Source organism: Oncorhynchus mykiss, chromosome 23 (assembly GCF_013265735.2).
Source record: "Oncorhynchus mykiss isolate Arlee chromosome 23, USDA_OmykA_1.1, whole genome shotgun sequence".
In the NCBI taxonomy this organism is placed as follows: domain Eukaryota; kingdom Metazoa; phylum Chordata; class Actinopteri; order Salmoniformes; family Salmonidae; genus Oncorhynchus; species Oncorhynchus mykiss.
In genome coordinates, this window is record NC_048587.1 from 31,969,656 (window position 1) to 31,985,872 (window position 16,217).

Sequence of the window (16,217 nt, forward strand, 5' to 3'; positions counted from 1 at the left end):
TTAAAAACAACGGAGTAGCTTAAAAATAAGCGTATATTTTGTGTTCTGATGGGGTACACACATTTTGTAAGCTGATGAGGTAGTTATATTCTTCAAGAATCAATGGGTAGCCTAAATTTAATTTATTTAAAAAGTTTTAAAAACGTATGTAGCCTACAATCGCAGATTGACCCTTTTTAAATAGGCTGTAATAACAATAATCATCATCAGTAGTATTATTGTTATAAATATCATAATTCTCATGCCACAGGGACTTCTATTGGTAATGACACAAGCAGCTGCACTGACAGGAGAGCATGACAGCTTTGACATTTTCATCGCGCACTCTGTGCACCGCGCCTCTTTTTCTTATTAACGCAAGCCTAGAAATCAGAAGCGCACAAGACTCGCCCGCGCACATGATTACATATATACGCACACACACCTCTTCATCCCATGTTTATAGGATATACCGAAGTAAGGGAATCGACACAGTGGGAGAACAGGAACACTGGTAGGTTATTCTTGTGGCGGAACACGGGTAGGTTATTCTTGTGCCTACACCCAGCCGGAGATGCCAGGACCTTACAGCCTTTTCGGCATCATGTAGAACATGATGAAGCCCTGCAAGCCCGTGTTGATAAGGAGGAGTGAAGTGGACGGAGTGACGGATACTTCCCTGACCGAATCTTCAAATGTTAATGCCGGCAAGATGGAGAAACAGACCTTGGTGACGGCTATCAGTTTGTCCATGAGCCTGGCATCTCTGGCACTTCTCATCGCCGCTATCATGACCGACCACTGGTACGAGACGGACACCACACAGCACAGGCAGAACTGCGACCAGTTCGGGCCGGACGCCAACGACCAGAAGAACCGGCGGATGCCCATCTATCACCTGCCCCTGATGGACAGCAGCAATCCTCGGAGGAACCAGGCGCTGCTCCGGGCGATCCACGTCGGGAGTAGAGAGGAGGAGCTCCTGGAAAACTGGAGGTCCATTTTGGGAATGGGAATTTTAGAAACGGAATGCGGGAGGCCTCTATTCTCCACTTACTCTGGACTTTGGAGGAAATGTTATTATCTAGGAAAGGACAGGGACATCGACAACCTCATTGCCAAGGGTAAGAGATGTTGTGGGGAATTTGACCCGGGGTCCAGTGCGGTGCAGTGAAACCGCATCCCTTGGAGATATAGGCCTAAACATCTGGCAATGGTAGGCCTATATGTAAATGCTTAAAAAGTTACATTCCGTCATATGCACTGCTGTTTAATGGTCTTTCAATTAATTAGATAATACATACACTGACCCTTGAATAATAAACTCATGAGCTTAGTACAACTGACTTAACCCATCATAACTCAAGATGTAAAGTTGTTTTTGTTGTTATTTCAGTGTGTGCAAACAACAGATGTAGCTTCAAAACATGTTTTAAACTATCATGTTGTCCTCGGGGAGATGTGTCGGTCTAGCCTATCTGTAAACCATGGGCGTGCAAAGTTCTGTCTATAACAAATCTATTCATTCGGATGACTTCCATGGCCTATGTACATAGATAGGCAGGTTGCATGCGCGCTTGCGTGTGTCTATCATACAGACCTCAAAAGAAGCTCTGGTCTGATCAGTTTTAGACTGCATCGGACAGAAAATCAACGTTAACTTTGACCTGACACGAAAGGTATTTCCACCATGCGAGCCCAGTGTGCACTTCACACTCCAGGCAACGAGGGAGCGTTGCGTGTTAAATATCAACTATTATATTCCTATGATCCATATAATTTGCATGAGGATGGAAAGTGCATCAATATACGTGATTAATTCCGTATGTACTAAATCCATAGACACGCTAAAATCAAAAGCTCGGATTCTCAAGTCAAAATGTTGTTGTCCAATTAATATAGCAAGTGAAAACGAAAATGTTATTTGGACAACGTTTTGTAATATTGGTAGAGCTATAGTATTTGTGGAAGGGGAGCAGGTCAGATCCCTGCCATAGTTAGTCTTCTTTGCTGCCTCTGAGAGAGGGGACAATATTACATCACTTAAACAATGAAACCCCTTTTTGTTACCCATCAGAGATATAGGCGGAATTTCCCCATGGTTGACTTCCGTAGTATCTTCTCACAGCCATGTGTAGAGGCTTTCATAGTGCTGAGGAATATGTTTATCATCTGCAATCTTGTGGGAAAATACACATTTACAGCCTCGAAAACCTTATTATGAAGTATGTTCATGAAACAGGGGAGTCCACTTTATAAATGAATACTTAATTAACAGCCACAGCTTTTCTCAAGACAAGTCTCCTTGAGAAACACTTGCCATTTTCTGCTACTCGTTATGTTCACAAAAGTTCTTGTCTCTATGCAGGTATAGCCCAGCGATGCATCACCATCAAGTACCATTTCTCCCAGCCCATCCGGCTCCGCAACATCCCGCTCAACCTGACCCGCACCATTCAGCAGGATGAGTGGCACCTCTTACGTATACACATTTTCTCATTATGAAAGATATTCCCCAATGAGTCTTTCATTAAATGAATAATCCAAACACCTATTACTCTCCTACTACCTTCCATTCAAAAAGGAGGGCATATGTTAATTTACATGAATTACATTTAGCAATTTACCAAAGTTACCATAATCTTCAGTATTTTTGGTAACATCTATGGCAATCGATCATAACTTTAGTCATTTATACTTTAATACCCCCAAAGAGCTGTCAAAGGACACCAGAAACAAAATTGTAGACCTGCACCAGGCTGGGAAGACTGAATCTGCAATAGGTAAGCAGCTTGGTTTGAAGAAATCAACTGTGGGAGCAATTATTAGGAAATGGAAGACATACAAGACCACTGATAATCTCCCTCGATCTGGGGCTCCACGCAAGATCTCACCCCGTGGGGTCAAAATGATCACAAGAACGGTGAGCAAAAATCCCAGAACCACACAGGGGGACCTAGTGAATGACCTGCAGAGAGCTGGGACCAAATTAACAAAGCCTACCATCAGTAACACACTACGCCGCCAGGGACTCAAATCCTGCAGTGCCAGACGTGTCCCCCTGCTTAAGCCAGTACATGTCCAGGCCCGTCTGAAGTTTGCTAGAGAGCATTTGGATGATCCAGAAGAAGATTGGGAGAATGTCATATGGTCAGATGAAACCAAAGTATAACTTTTTGGTAAAAACTCAACTCGTTGTGTTTGGAGGACAAAGAATGCTGAGTTGCATCCAAAGAACACCATACCTACTATGAAGCATGGGGGTGGAAACATCATGCTTTGGGGCTGTTTTTCTGCAAAGGGACCAGGACAACTGATCCGTGTAAAGGAAAGAATGAATGGGGCCATGTATCGTGAGATTTTGAGTGAAAACCTCCTTCCATCAGCAAGGGCATTGAAGATGAAACGTGGCTGGGTCTTTCAGCATAACAATGATCCCAAACAACGAAGGAGTGGCTTCATAAGAAGCATTTCAAGGTCCTGGAGTGGCCTAGCCAGTCTCCAGATCTCAACCCTATAGAAAATCTTTGGAGGGAGTTGAAAGTCCGTGTTGCCCAGCAACAGCCCCAAAGCATCACTGCTCTAGAGGAGATCTGCATGGAGGAATGGGCCAAAATACCAGCAACAGTGTGTGAAAACCTTGTGAAGACTTACAGAAAACGTTTGATCTCTGTCATTGCCAACAAAGGGTATATAACAAAGTATTGAGATAAACTTTTGTTATTGACCAAATACTTATTTTCCACCATAATTTGCACACAAATTCATAAAAAATCCTACAATGTGATTTTATGGATTTTTCTTTTCATATATTTTACCTGTGATAATCTCAAGTACCCAAATAGGGCCACTAGATTTGAAAGTTTCTAGTAATATACCCTCCCTTTGCAACCCTAGTGGTTACAGAGAGGGAAACAGTGTCTCTTGCATAAGTGCTCACCCGCTTCTCCCCTCCTCTTCCTTGAATCAGATCTGCGGCGGATCACAGCTGGGTTTCTGGGTATGGCAGCAGCCGTTCTGTTGTGTGGCTGCATCGTGGCGTCTGTCAGCTTCGCCTGGGAGAAGAGTCTCACTCAGCACGTCTCTGGGCTGCTCTTTCTCATGGCAGGTACAGTTTACCACACCTACTGCTACCGTTTTCTTAAATAAACACAGATTCTCTCACACACACTCTCCTCCTCTCCTTGGGGTCCCTCTTCCTTCTCAGGGATCTTCTGCACCATCTCCCTGTGTACCTACGCGGCCAACGTGTCCTATGACCTGGCCAGGGTCCCTCCCTTCATCTACGGGCTACCCGCTGACGTGGAGCATGGCTACAGCTGGTCCAGCTTCTGTGCCTGGCTCAGTCTGGGACTGACAGTGGCGTCTGGATGCCTGTGCACCACTTTCCCCATCCTCAGCCATAGCAACAGCAAAGCCCAGCAGGGCAAGGGTAAGGCTGCCCCCAATGACTGTGTTTGACACACACCTTACTGCGTTTGATAAACATTTTGATGTGTTTTACACCCCCCCCCCCCCCCCCCACACACACACACACACACCAAGCCTCAGCAAGGGCCTACAGGCAGTCTAAGATGTCTGTGTCTACTGTGTTTACTGAGTCTGACAGAAACCTCAACCCATTTCACACCTCTTACTGCATCTTTCACATCAACTCTGAGCTGCAGCAAGGGCCTGCAAACCAACACCCCCAGACACCTGGCTGACTAACCCATAAACAGCTGCAGCAGGCGCCTGGGACAATGCTGACTCTTGCATTTTCAGTCTGAAAACACTGCTGCGTCAACCATGCTTCCACTAGACCCTGCATCTAAATCCATGGAGCAAAACGTCCTGGAATTATGGAACCATAATATATACAGGGAGCTCCAAAAGTATTGGGACAGTGACAGATGTTTTGGTTATGTCTCTGTACTCCAGCACTTTGGATTTAAAATGCAACAATGACTATGAGGTTAAAGTGCAGACTGTAAGCTTTAATTTGAGGGTATTTTCATCCACATTGGGTTAACAGTTTAGAAATTACAGCACTTTTTGTACATTGCCCCCCCCCTCCCAATTTTAGGGGACCAAAGGTATTGGGACAAATATAAGTGTGTATTCAAGTAGGAAAAGGTTAAGTATTTGGTCCCATTTTTATAGCACGCAATGGCTACATCAAGCTAGTGACTTCACAACATTTGTCGGATGCATTCGCTGTTTGTTTTGGTTGTGTTTCAGATTATTTTGTGCCCAATAGAAATTAATGGTAAATAATGTATCGTGTCCTTATGGGGTGACTTTATTGTAAATAAGAAGAGAACATGTTTCTAAACACTTCTACATTCATGTGAATGCTACCATGATTACTGATAATCCTGAATGAATCCTGAATATTGATGAGTGAGAAAGTTAGACACACATATCATACCACCAAGACATGCTAACCTTTCACCATTACAATAAGAGGGGAGGTGGTATGATGTGTGCGTATCGTTTCAAATCCAAAGTGCTGGAGTACAGAACCAAAACAAAACATCTGTCACTGTCCCAATACTTTTGGAGCTCACTGTACATGCCATTTAGCAGACGCTTTTATCCAAACTACCTAAACCTTAACTACACCCATGCGTCCATGCTTTTTCTATGGTCTTTATGTGATTATGTTTGTGATTCAGCCTACTGCTACCTTTGCACATATGTTTTATGTATGCTCAGAATTCTGTGTAAATGTAAGTAATTGTAAAACAACTGGGGGGGGGGGGGGGGGGGGGGGGGATAGAGGCCTTGGCACATCATCTATAATGACAGACAAAAACAGTTATTTGAAAGAAAAGTAACTATAGAAAAGAATATAAAATTCTAGAAAGATGTGGCCCAAAACTGACATGGACATGTACTCTGACTATAATGGGTATATCAGAATATACCTAGAATAGCAGAGGCCTTATCAGATCTCTAACCAAAACTGTAAGGAAACCCATCTGTGGATATTCATTAGTTCTCTTATCATTGGAAACAGACCAAACCCCTGTGCATATGTGCCGAAACCCAAGTCAAGACTTCCCCTCGTCAATGGATATTAACCTGATCGCAGTGGAGACAGACCAAACCTCGGTGGATATGCACCTAAATCGAAGTCCACATCTCCCTCATTAATGGATATTAACCCCGATCCTAGTGGACCCTAATCTGAGTGTATTTACCTTCGATTACAGAATACATCCACTGAAACTATCAATGAACATTTGCCATAACCCCAGACAGTGGATATTTGTTGGATGTGCGTCATGCATTCTGATTGGTAAATAGAGTTGGAGAAGAGAAACTGAGGAACTCTTGAAAGATGCATTATTTCCTTCAAACCATTTGCAAAGTCAATGAAATCATAAATAAAAAGTATTACCAAAACTGGGTTTGACATACTATGACTTTTATGCATTTAGCTTCATATCGTGGTAACTAGTAGAGTAGAAGTTGGTAAAATTCTAACCATGCCAAAAGGATGCAATGATTTTCTGTGTTGTACAAGTAGTCTGTGTGAGTGTCTCTTGAATCCAGTGTATCCATCTCCTAAAAATTCACACTCAGGATCCACAAAGCAGGTGTTGAGTATGTGTTAGCAGCAGTCTGTATCTTGACATACTTGTGGATGAGGGCGTCTATAGCTCCCAGGCTCACTCTTTGGGAGCCTTAAGGCTTCCGTAAGGGGAAAAAGCTTGGGGTGAGTGAGGGGTCCACATCAGTTCCTAACCCCACCCCAGTATCCTCTCCCTAAATGTGTGAGGGTACCGGTCAGGGGGTCATGATTTTCTTTTCAGCAGGCAGGAAGAGCTGGGGACTAAGAAGCAGAACCAGGGTCCCACCCACATGGAGAACACAAGCGCCCACACATGCATTTTGTTGATTTTAATCAATCAATAAGCAATTCCTCTCAACTTTTGCTGTATCCTGAATGTTTATTTGAGCCCTTCTGGAATTGGGATAAGTGATAACTAACTGTATTAACACTAGAACCGCCTGGCCTTTCAGCATATAAGTACCCAGTAGAGAACGTTGCCGGGCGTCCTCTTTAGCATATACAGTGCCTTGCGAAAGTATTCGGCCCCCTTGAACTTTGCAACCTTTTGCCACATTTCAGGCTTCAAACATAAAGATATAAAACTGTATTTTTTGTGAAGAATCAACAACAAGTGGGACACAATCATGAAGTGGAACGACATTTATTGGATATTTCAAACTTTTTTAACAAATCAAAAACTGAAAAATTGGGCATGCAAAATTATTCAGCCCCCTTAAGTTAATACTTTGTAGCGCCACCTTTTGCTGCGATTACAGCTGTAAGTCGCTTGGGGTATGTCTCTATCAGTTTTGCACATCGAGAGACTGAACATTTTTCCTATTCCTCCTTGCAAAACAGCTCGAGCTCAGTGAGGTTGGATGGAGAGCATTTGTGAACAGCAGTTTTCAGTTCTTTCCACAGATTCTCGATTGGATTCAGGTCTGGACTTTGACTTGGCCATTCTAACACCTGGATATGTTTATTTTTGAACCATTCCATTGTAGATTTTGCTTTATGTTTTGTATCATTGTCTTGTTGGAAGACAAATCTCCGTCCCAGTCTCAGGTCTTTTGCAGACTCCATCAGGTTCTTCCAGAATGGTCCTGTATTTGGCTCCATCCATCTTCCCATCAATTTTAACCATCTTCCCTGTCCCTGCTGAAGAAAAGCAGGCCCAAACCATGATGCTGCCACCACCATGTTTGACAGTGGGTATGGTGTGTTCAGGGTGATGAGCTGTGTTGCTTTTACGCCAAACATAACGTTTTGCATTGTTGCCAAAAAGTTCAATTTTGGTTTCATCTGACCAGATCACCTTCTTCCACATGTTTGGTGTGTCTCCCAGGTGGCTTGTGGCAAACTTTAAACGACACTTTTTATGGATATCTTTAAGAAATGGTTTTCTTCTTGCCACTCTTCCATAAAGGCCAGATTTGTGCAATATACGACTGATTGTTGTCCTATGGACAGAGTCTCCCACCTCAGCTGTAGATGTCTGCAGTTCATCCAGAGTGATCATGGGCCTCTTGGCTGCATCTCTGATCAGTCTTCTCCTTGTATGAGCTGAAAGTTTAGAGGGACGGCCAGGTCTTGGTAGATTTGCAGTGGTCTGATACTCCTTCCATTTCAATATTATCGCTTGCACAGTGCTCCTTGGGATGTTTAAAGCTTGGGAAATCTTTTTGTATCCAAATCCGGCTTTAAACTTCTTCACAACAGTATCTCGGACCTGCCTGGTGTGTTCCTTGTTCTTCATGATGCTCTCTGCGCTTTTAACGGACCTCTGAGACTATCACAGTTCAGGTGCATTTATACGGAGACTTGATTACACACAGGTGGATTGTATTTATCATCATTAGTCATTTAGGTCAACATTGGATCATTCAGAGATCCTCACTGAATTTCTGGAGAGAGTTTGCTGCACTGAAAGTAAAGGGGCTGAATAATTTTGCACGCCCAATTTTTCAGTTTTTGATTTGTTAAAAAAGTTTGAAATATCCAATAAATGTCGTTCCACTTCATGATTGTGTCCCACTTGTTGTTGATTCTTCACAAAAAAATACAGTTTTATATATTTATGTTTGAAGCCTGAAATGTGGCAAAAGGTCGCAACGTTCAAGGGGTCCGAATACTTTCGCAAGGCACTGTACATATCAACCTGCAAGGCACGCAAACATGCTTGATAATAAATGCTTGAAAAATAGTGCATAAACTATTGTTAATGATTAATTGCAGGAATAAATATTAAATGGACACGAACCACAACAAAATTGCTATTTGTTAGATTGATTATGTTTTGTATAATTCATAGAAAAAAAACGTATATACCCCTATAGCCTATTTTAGTTTCCCTTACAATAAAAACATTACAGTGTAATCGATTTGATCAGCGTTATTTGCAGAATCGATTAGTAGAGTAGAGTTAAGTAATAGTAGTTCATAAAGTTCAGTTACAGCTTCTTTTGACAAAGTATAAATGAAAAAGATGATGATAATAATAATAATAATAACAAACAGCCAGGTGCACAGGTGAAATTATTTGCTGTATTCCTAAACGAAAGCATCAATGGATGAACAATTGTAAAGGATTAATTACATAACTAAATATTTGTGGAAATATATGCATGACAAGATATAAAAACAGTCATTTGTTGATTGTGCCCTTATACTCGTGCCTTTACGCATTAATCATTCGCGTCTTCTCTTTATGCTTCGGGTCCACAGTCAAAAATTATGGCAAATGAGCAGTGTCAAATACAAACATTTAGGAAAAGTCAGAGGAGGAGGACATAGCTTTTTTTTTTGTCAATTTTTTTACATTTACAAAATCAAAAGTCAGTGGCCATTGGCGGTTCTAGTGTTAAAGACTTATGTAGCCAGGTGGTAAAAGCACATAGCTGTATTAGTTTATTTCCACTAGATGGCACTGTCCCTTTAAGAGATCAGTAAATAATGCGTGCAAGGTATTCTTGGATATCGCATGTAGAGTGAGAGGCTTGTTAGTAGCAGCCAAGCCGCCTGAGAATGTTTGGGGTCCATCGTGGCTTCTCGTGAAATGTATGGGTAAATATTACTCTTAATGCAGCTTTGTACAGTTATACATATTAAGCATCCTTTGCAATGTACAACAGTTCACTTTGTAATATTTAGTTAGGATGATTAAATTAGACTTGATGTTTGCAGATTGTAATCGGATGTTGGTGGTTAGCTACTGCTAGTTGCATTAAGTTACTCTCGAAAACACGTTGTTGAGTTTTACAAGATATCTGAAGTGTGAGCTACATTTCAAAATGAAAGTTTAGTCATGGTCATTTTCAGTTGAGGGAAAATATTATCATTGCTGTGATAATGACATTAAATGGGGTTTATCATTTTTCAAATTCTAGAGGGGAGAACATGACCCGTCCCACGTGTGCACATTTGTCGTGGCCCGTGGACAGTATTGTACGTATTTATTTGTTAAAAAGACAAGATCTATTCTTGACAAGGTTATTGTGAACTGTTAGCGAGGCAAACTGAGTGGTTTTTGTTTTGTTTTCTTATTTTACAGAACCGTTTCTTATGCACTTTGTCTTGATACATTTTGTTTAGTGATTGGATTCCCTAATACCAAAGTAGGTCCAGAGATTTTGACTCATTGTACTTTTGTTTCTAGCACTTCAAGCTCATTCAGTAAGCAGGTTAGAAAAAACAGTAAAGCAATTCCTTATTATTGTAGTCTATATACACTTTATTAAAATAACTTTCCAAGTATAATCTATTCAAAGATACAGTAGGATGAAAATGAGGAGGAATTAACGCAGAATAATTTACTGCATGGGAGTAAACAAATATCATAATGCATACAGTAAATGAGGAAAACAACGATTAAAACATTTGATCTCATCTCCATACTTCAGAATGAACCACAATTATATAAAGTCATACATACAGTGCATTCGTAAAATCCTCTCACTGTCAACTGCATTTACTATCAGCAAATTTAACATGTGTAAATATTTGTATGAACATAAGATTCAACAAATAAGACACACTGAACAAGTTCCACAGATATGTGACTAACAGAAATGGAATAATGTGTCCCTGAACAAAGGGGGGGTCCAAATCAAAAGTAACAGTCAGTACCAGCTACATTAATTACTGCAGTGCATCTCCTCCTAATGGACTGCACCAGATTTGCCAGTCCTTGCTGTGAGATGTTACCCCACTCTTCCACCAAGGCACCTGCACGTTCCCAGACATTTTTGGGGGAATAACCCTAGCCCTCACCCTCCGATCCAACAGGTCCTAGATGTGCTAAATGGGATTGAGATCCGGGCTCTTCGCTGGCCATGGCAGAACACTGACATTCCTGTCTTGTAGGAAATCATGCACAGAACGAGCAGTATGGCTGGTGGCATTGTCATGCTGTACCACATGAGGGAGGAGGATGTCTTCCCTGTAACGCATAGTGTTGAGATTACCTGCAATGACAAGCTCCGTCAGATGATGCTGTGACACACCGCCCCAGACCATGACGGACCCTCCACCTCCAAATCGATCCCGCTCCAGAGTACAGGCCTCGGTGTAACGCTCATTCCTTCGACGATAAACGCAAATGCGACCATCACCCCTGGTGAGACAAAACCGCGACTCGTCAGAGCACTTTTTGCAAGTCCTGCCTGGTCCAGCGATGGTGGGTTTGTGCCCATAGGCGACGTTGTTGCCGGTGATGTCTGCCTTACAATAGGCCTACAAGCCCAGCCTCTCTCAGCCTATTGCGGACAGTCTGAGCACGGATGGAGGGATTGTGCGTTCCTGGTGTAACTCGGGCAGTTGTTGTTGCCATCCTGTACCTGTCCCGCAGGTGTGATGTGCGGATGTACCGATCCTGTGCAGGTGTTGTTACACGTGGTCTGGCACTGCGAGGACAATCAGCTGTCCGTCCTGTCTCCCTGTAGCGGTGTCTTAGGTGTCTCACAGTACAGACATGGCAATTTATTTCCCTGGCCACATCTCCAGTCCTCAAGCCTCCTTGCAGCATGCCTAAGGCACATTCACTCAGATGAGCAGGGACCCTGGGCATCTTTCTTTTGGTGAATAAATATGACATTTACATAAAAGTATTCAGACCCTTTAATCTGTACTTTGTTGAAGCACCTTAGGCAGCGATTACAGCCTTAAGTCTTCTTGTAAATAAGGTATTTCTGTTTTTTATTTTCAATACATTTGCAAAAATGTATAAAAAACTATTTTTGTTTGTCATTATGGGGTATTGTGTGTAGATTGAGGATTTTTTAAAATGTAATCCATTTTAGAATTAGGCTGTAACGTAAACAAAATGTGGAAAAAGTCAAAAGGACTGAATACTTTCCAACTGCTCTGTATTTAAGTGGAAATAGATATATTATAAAAGGATCAGCATGTTTACAACTTTTTTCTGTCAATTACTTCCCCTCACTGCAGCCCCAACAAAAAGCTAACGTAAGCATCCCACATGACATAACATTCAAAGGGGATCTTTGTAAAGGTTTTCCTCAGAAGTCTCACGTGATAGACCCAATGTGTGGAGTGGGAACTATCACACAAGAGCCAGGTTGATTGAGAGAGTAGAGAGGAAACATTCAGAACACACCTGGCCAAGAGAAGGACGTGAGAACAAGATTTTTGGGCCTTTTGATGTTAACACAGAACACGACCAAACATCAAGAGAGGAATATATTCAGAGAGAGAAAGATGAGACGAAACACATAAACTCCTTCCATGCCCTGTGGTAGGTACCTTGATGTCAGACAAAGGCCAGGCTATAGTGGATCTCAGCTCAGTAGTCTTCATAGTCTTCATATAGCTCCAGTTGGCTAAAGGAAGCCTGGAGAGCTAGATGAAACCATACGCTATTTGAAATACTCAACTAGAAGAGATTAACAAAACAAAACCATTAAATATGGTTGACGACACAGAGGGCATCAGAACACGTTCTGATGATGTCACCAACCTGAGGAGAGGACCCCGTGGTCATCGCATATTGTACATATTACCTCAACTACCATGTACCCTCCGTACCCCTGCACCTTGACTCCTTGTATATAGCCTTGTTATTTTATAGTGTTACTATTTCCTTTTTTATTTTTTTTCTTACTCTGCATTGCATTCTGCGCATGTGACAAATACATTTTGATTTGATATTCCTGGAAAATGTGGGTAGGTACAACATAACACAATAAATGACAAGGGTTTGAGTGAGAGGACTCCAAGTTGCCACAGACACCTCTCCAATGTGTAATTCAGTCATTTCAATGCACTTTTATGACTCAAAGAAGAGTCTTCAACTATAACGTGCTTTTTTGAGCTCGCCAAGCTGTGCCGTTGAGGAACTAGAGAGAAAGCTACTTGTAGTAGTTGTTTTGTTTGGAATGCAACCCTGCATCACACAATTACTATTGTTGTTTACGCATCACAAACATATAAATCACAATCTGGGTCAGATGGGCATCATTTGAAACCTTGTTATATTATCAACATGACTAGCTAAGTTATATGTATATATATATAAACTTACAGTGTTAGGCTTTCACAAGGCAATTCAAAGAAACAAATTGTAATTTGTGCACAAAGAAAAAAGTAATGAGTGCATACAGGTGCGTGTTCTGCAGCAAAGTTTCTTCACAATAGATAAACAATTCAGATCAGAACAACCCAGGGTATGACACCATCTCATCTTGTAACTGTACATCAAACATAGTGATCATAAACGTTGACACTGAGTTTTATGATATGGAAATGTGAAATGCACATTTAGACTCCCTCACGGGTGTTTGGGTTGCTTGTATGACATCAAAGCGGTATGTATTATAATTCTCAACGTATCATCTCTCTAAATACATTGAGTCCCCTGAATTTACAGCATTTCCCTCACTCAAGACAAAAAAAAGTTGCAAAAGTTGCCCAGTTAGCAGGAGGGATGGGGCAACTTTTTGTCGCATGAGGTGCTCAAGGTAAGACTAGTTGTCAGTCAAAACCCATACAGTGCTGTGAAGCGTAGAGCCTAAACTCTGTCATTTATAGCATGCTACTGTACAGCTCACTCTGAATAACACTGTTTTGCGTACATATTCTTATTCATTCCTTTACACGTGTGTGTATAAGGTAGGTGTTGTGAAATTGTTAGGTTAGATTAGATGTTAGGTTAGATATTACTGCATGGTCGGAACTAGAGGCACAAGCATTTCGCTACACTCGCATTAACATCTGCTAACCATGTGTATGTGACAAATAACATTTGATTTGGGATGTCTTTCTAACACCGCTGCCTTCTATAATGTAATACAGTTCCCACTTCTAGTCTTCTATTGATGACATGTGATCCCTGCTCAGTCCAAACCATCGGCTGTTTCCATCTAGTGTCTGCTTCTGTGTTCCATTTGGTCAACAGAACTCTCTTTCTCCTTCTCTTCCTCCCTGGTAGGACCACCCTTCTCATCATCAGCGCCCTCTGCAGGCGCCTCCATGACAGCACAGCTCTGGTCCAGTCACTCCCATCACCCATAAGCCTTAACTGGAACTAGATGAGAGTGACTGAAAAAGAAATACTGTGAAAGACAGTAAAAAGTCCAAAACATATAATTGCAGCTTCCTCCTTTCAATCAGAAAGTATACATATCCCTCCATTGGGTAGGCCTATATGTATGGGCAGAGAGGCGAGTGTTGCTTTAGAAGTAGAAACAGCCTCTGCAGTTTCAGCTCCCTCACTTGCTTTATTCCAACGGAGGTGGTAAAGAACACTTGTCCAGTGATGTGATCCACCTGAGCAACATTATTAATTTAAGTGTAAGATAAGAATAACTCAATCACTTGTTAAGAAGAGAATATGAATCCCGAGCAAGGATTAACAATTGGCTTTATTACAAGTAGCCTACGCAAAACCGATGTGCAGTCGTTGCCCAACTTTTGCCGACTGCTTCGATGAGGACCATTTTACAGAAAAGAAAGCTATTTACTTTATTGGCTCGTGTTTCATAGATTACTTGCACATTATTACAGGCTAGTCTAATATTGTAGCCTACTCACCGGTGCTTGACTACTGTCTAGCTCCTAACATCTTGTTTGGCTGCAAATTTGGTCCCCACCTCTTGAATCAGGAAAGACTCCAAGCGCTTCCGGGCGGTACTGTAGAGCATACAACTGACAAGTTGAGTCTTTCATACTGACGAATTTAGAAATGCTAAGCTGTGAAAACTATAAAAGTACAACTCAAAGCAACTCAATGCCAGTACACTTTTCATGGCAGGTTAGGAGAGCATTTTAGCTAACCCTTTTCCTAACCTGCTGTGTAAATTATCTTAACCTGCTACGGAAAAGGTACTTCTGGTCGTACCTGTACTCCCTTTACTCAGAACCGACAGCATCTCTTCTTCTTTGATGAGGTTTAACGGAGGTTTGCATCCAATAAATGTTGCATTACCGCCACCTACCAGACTGAAGTATAACTCCCTTATACTTTGCTTGAAAAAAAACCAAACAAATATCCTACTATCTAACACTACCCTACTATATTTAGTCCTCCCCCAGGTCATCAACCTGAAAGGATGGCTTGATTACCAACAACAACGAGACGGCCTACAGGGAGGAGGTGAAGGCCCTCGGAGTAGGGTGTCAGGAAAATAACCTCTCACTCAACATCAACAAAACAAAGGAGATGATCGTGGAAACAGCAGAGGGAGCATCCCCATTGACGGTAGAGCAGTGGAGAAGGGGGAAAATTTTAAGTTCCTTGGCGTACACATCACGGACAAACTGAAATGGTCCACAAACACAGACAGTGTGGTGAAGAAGGCGCAACAGCGCCTCTTCAACCTCAGGAGGCTGAAGAAATTTGGCTTGTCACCTAAAACATGCAAACTTTTACAAATGCACAATCGAGAGCATCCTGTCGGGCTGTATCACCGCCTGGTACGACAACTGCACCACCCACAACCGTAAGGCTCTCCAGAGGGTAGTGCGGTCTGCACAAACTACCTGCCCTCCAGGACACCTAGAGCACCCGATGTCACAGGAAGGCCAAAGAGATCATCAAGGACAACAACCACCCGAGCCACTGCCTGTTCACCCCGCTATCATCCAGAAGGTGAGGTCAGTACAAGTGCATCAAAGCTGGGACAGAGACTGAAAAATAGCTTCTATCTCAAGACCATCACTGTTAAACTGCCATCAATAACATAGAGTGTCTGCTGCCAACATACAGACTCAAATCTCTGGCCACTTTAATACATTTCATAAATTGATTTAATAAAGGTATCACTAGTCCCTGTAAATAACACCACACCGCACGGCCATCACTCATCCATATATTCTTATTCATCCATTTCCATTTGTGTGTATAAGGTAGCTGTTGTACATCTGTTAGATTACTTGTTAGATGTTACTGCACTTTCGGAACTAGAAGCACAAGCATTTCGCTACACTCACATTAACACCTGCTAACCATGTGTATGTGACCAATAACATTTGATTTGACCCCCACTTAACACACCCTGTAACTCTTCTGATGTCAAGTCTCTCATACCCAAATACCTCTCTGCAGTTGCCACCACAACCTCAATTTTATGCGATTTACGTTCGATCCCTGCAGTACAGTTGATAACCATTGCTATTAATGCTAAAAATCCAATCTTACTGAATCAAATATCACTTGTTTGGGTTATCCCTCTGTTCCCGGTAC

At 42.0% G+C, this 16,217-nt stretch overlaps 1 protein-coding gene and 1 long non-coding RNA gene across 3 annotated transcripts; one reads left to right on the forward strand and one right to left on the reverse strand.

The window, feature by feature from the left end:
- Positions 1 to 301: 301 nt before the first annotated feature.
- On the forward strand, positions 302 to 6,381 carry LOC110502597 (transmembrane protein 178A). The gene is made up of 5 exons (XM_036960424.1): positions 302 to 1,103; positions 2,348 to 2,461; positions 3,950 to 4,087; positions 4,187 to 4,411; positions 5,981 to 6,381. Exons 1-5 carry the CDS (start codon positions 593 to 595, stop codon positions 6,115 to 6,117), a joined length of 1,125 nt encoding a protein of 374 aa, XP_036816319.1. The 5' UTR covers positions 302 to 592; the 3' UTR covers positions 6,118 to 6,381.
- A 6,768-nt stretch (positions 6,382 to 13,149) lies between these two features.
- LOC110502599 lies at positions 13,150 to 14,913 on the reverse strand. 2 transcript variants are annotated; one of them, XR_002470355.2, is made up of 3 exons: positions 14,874 to 14,913; positions 14,567 to 14,665; positions 13,150 to 14,074 (listed from the first exon to the last, which is right to left on the reverse strand). It is a non-coding gene; the product is annotated as an uncharacterized LOC110502599 (long non-coding RNA). The 2 variants fall into 2 exon arrangements; XR_005039206.1 differs by having other exon boundaries at positions 14,567 to 14,893.
- Between the last annotated feature and the right edge of the window lie 1,304 nt (positions 14,914 to 16,217).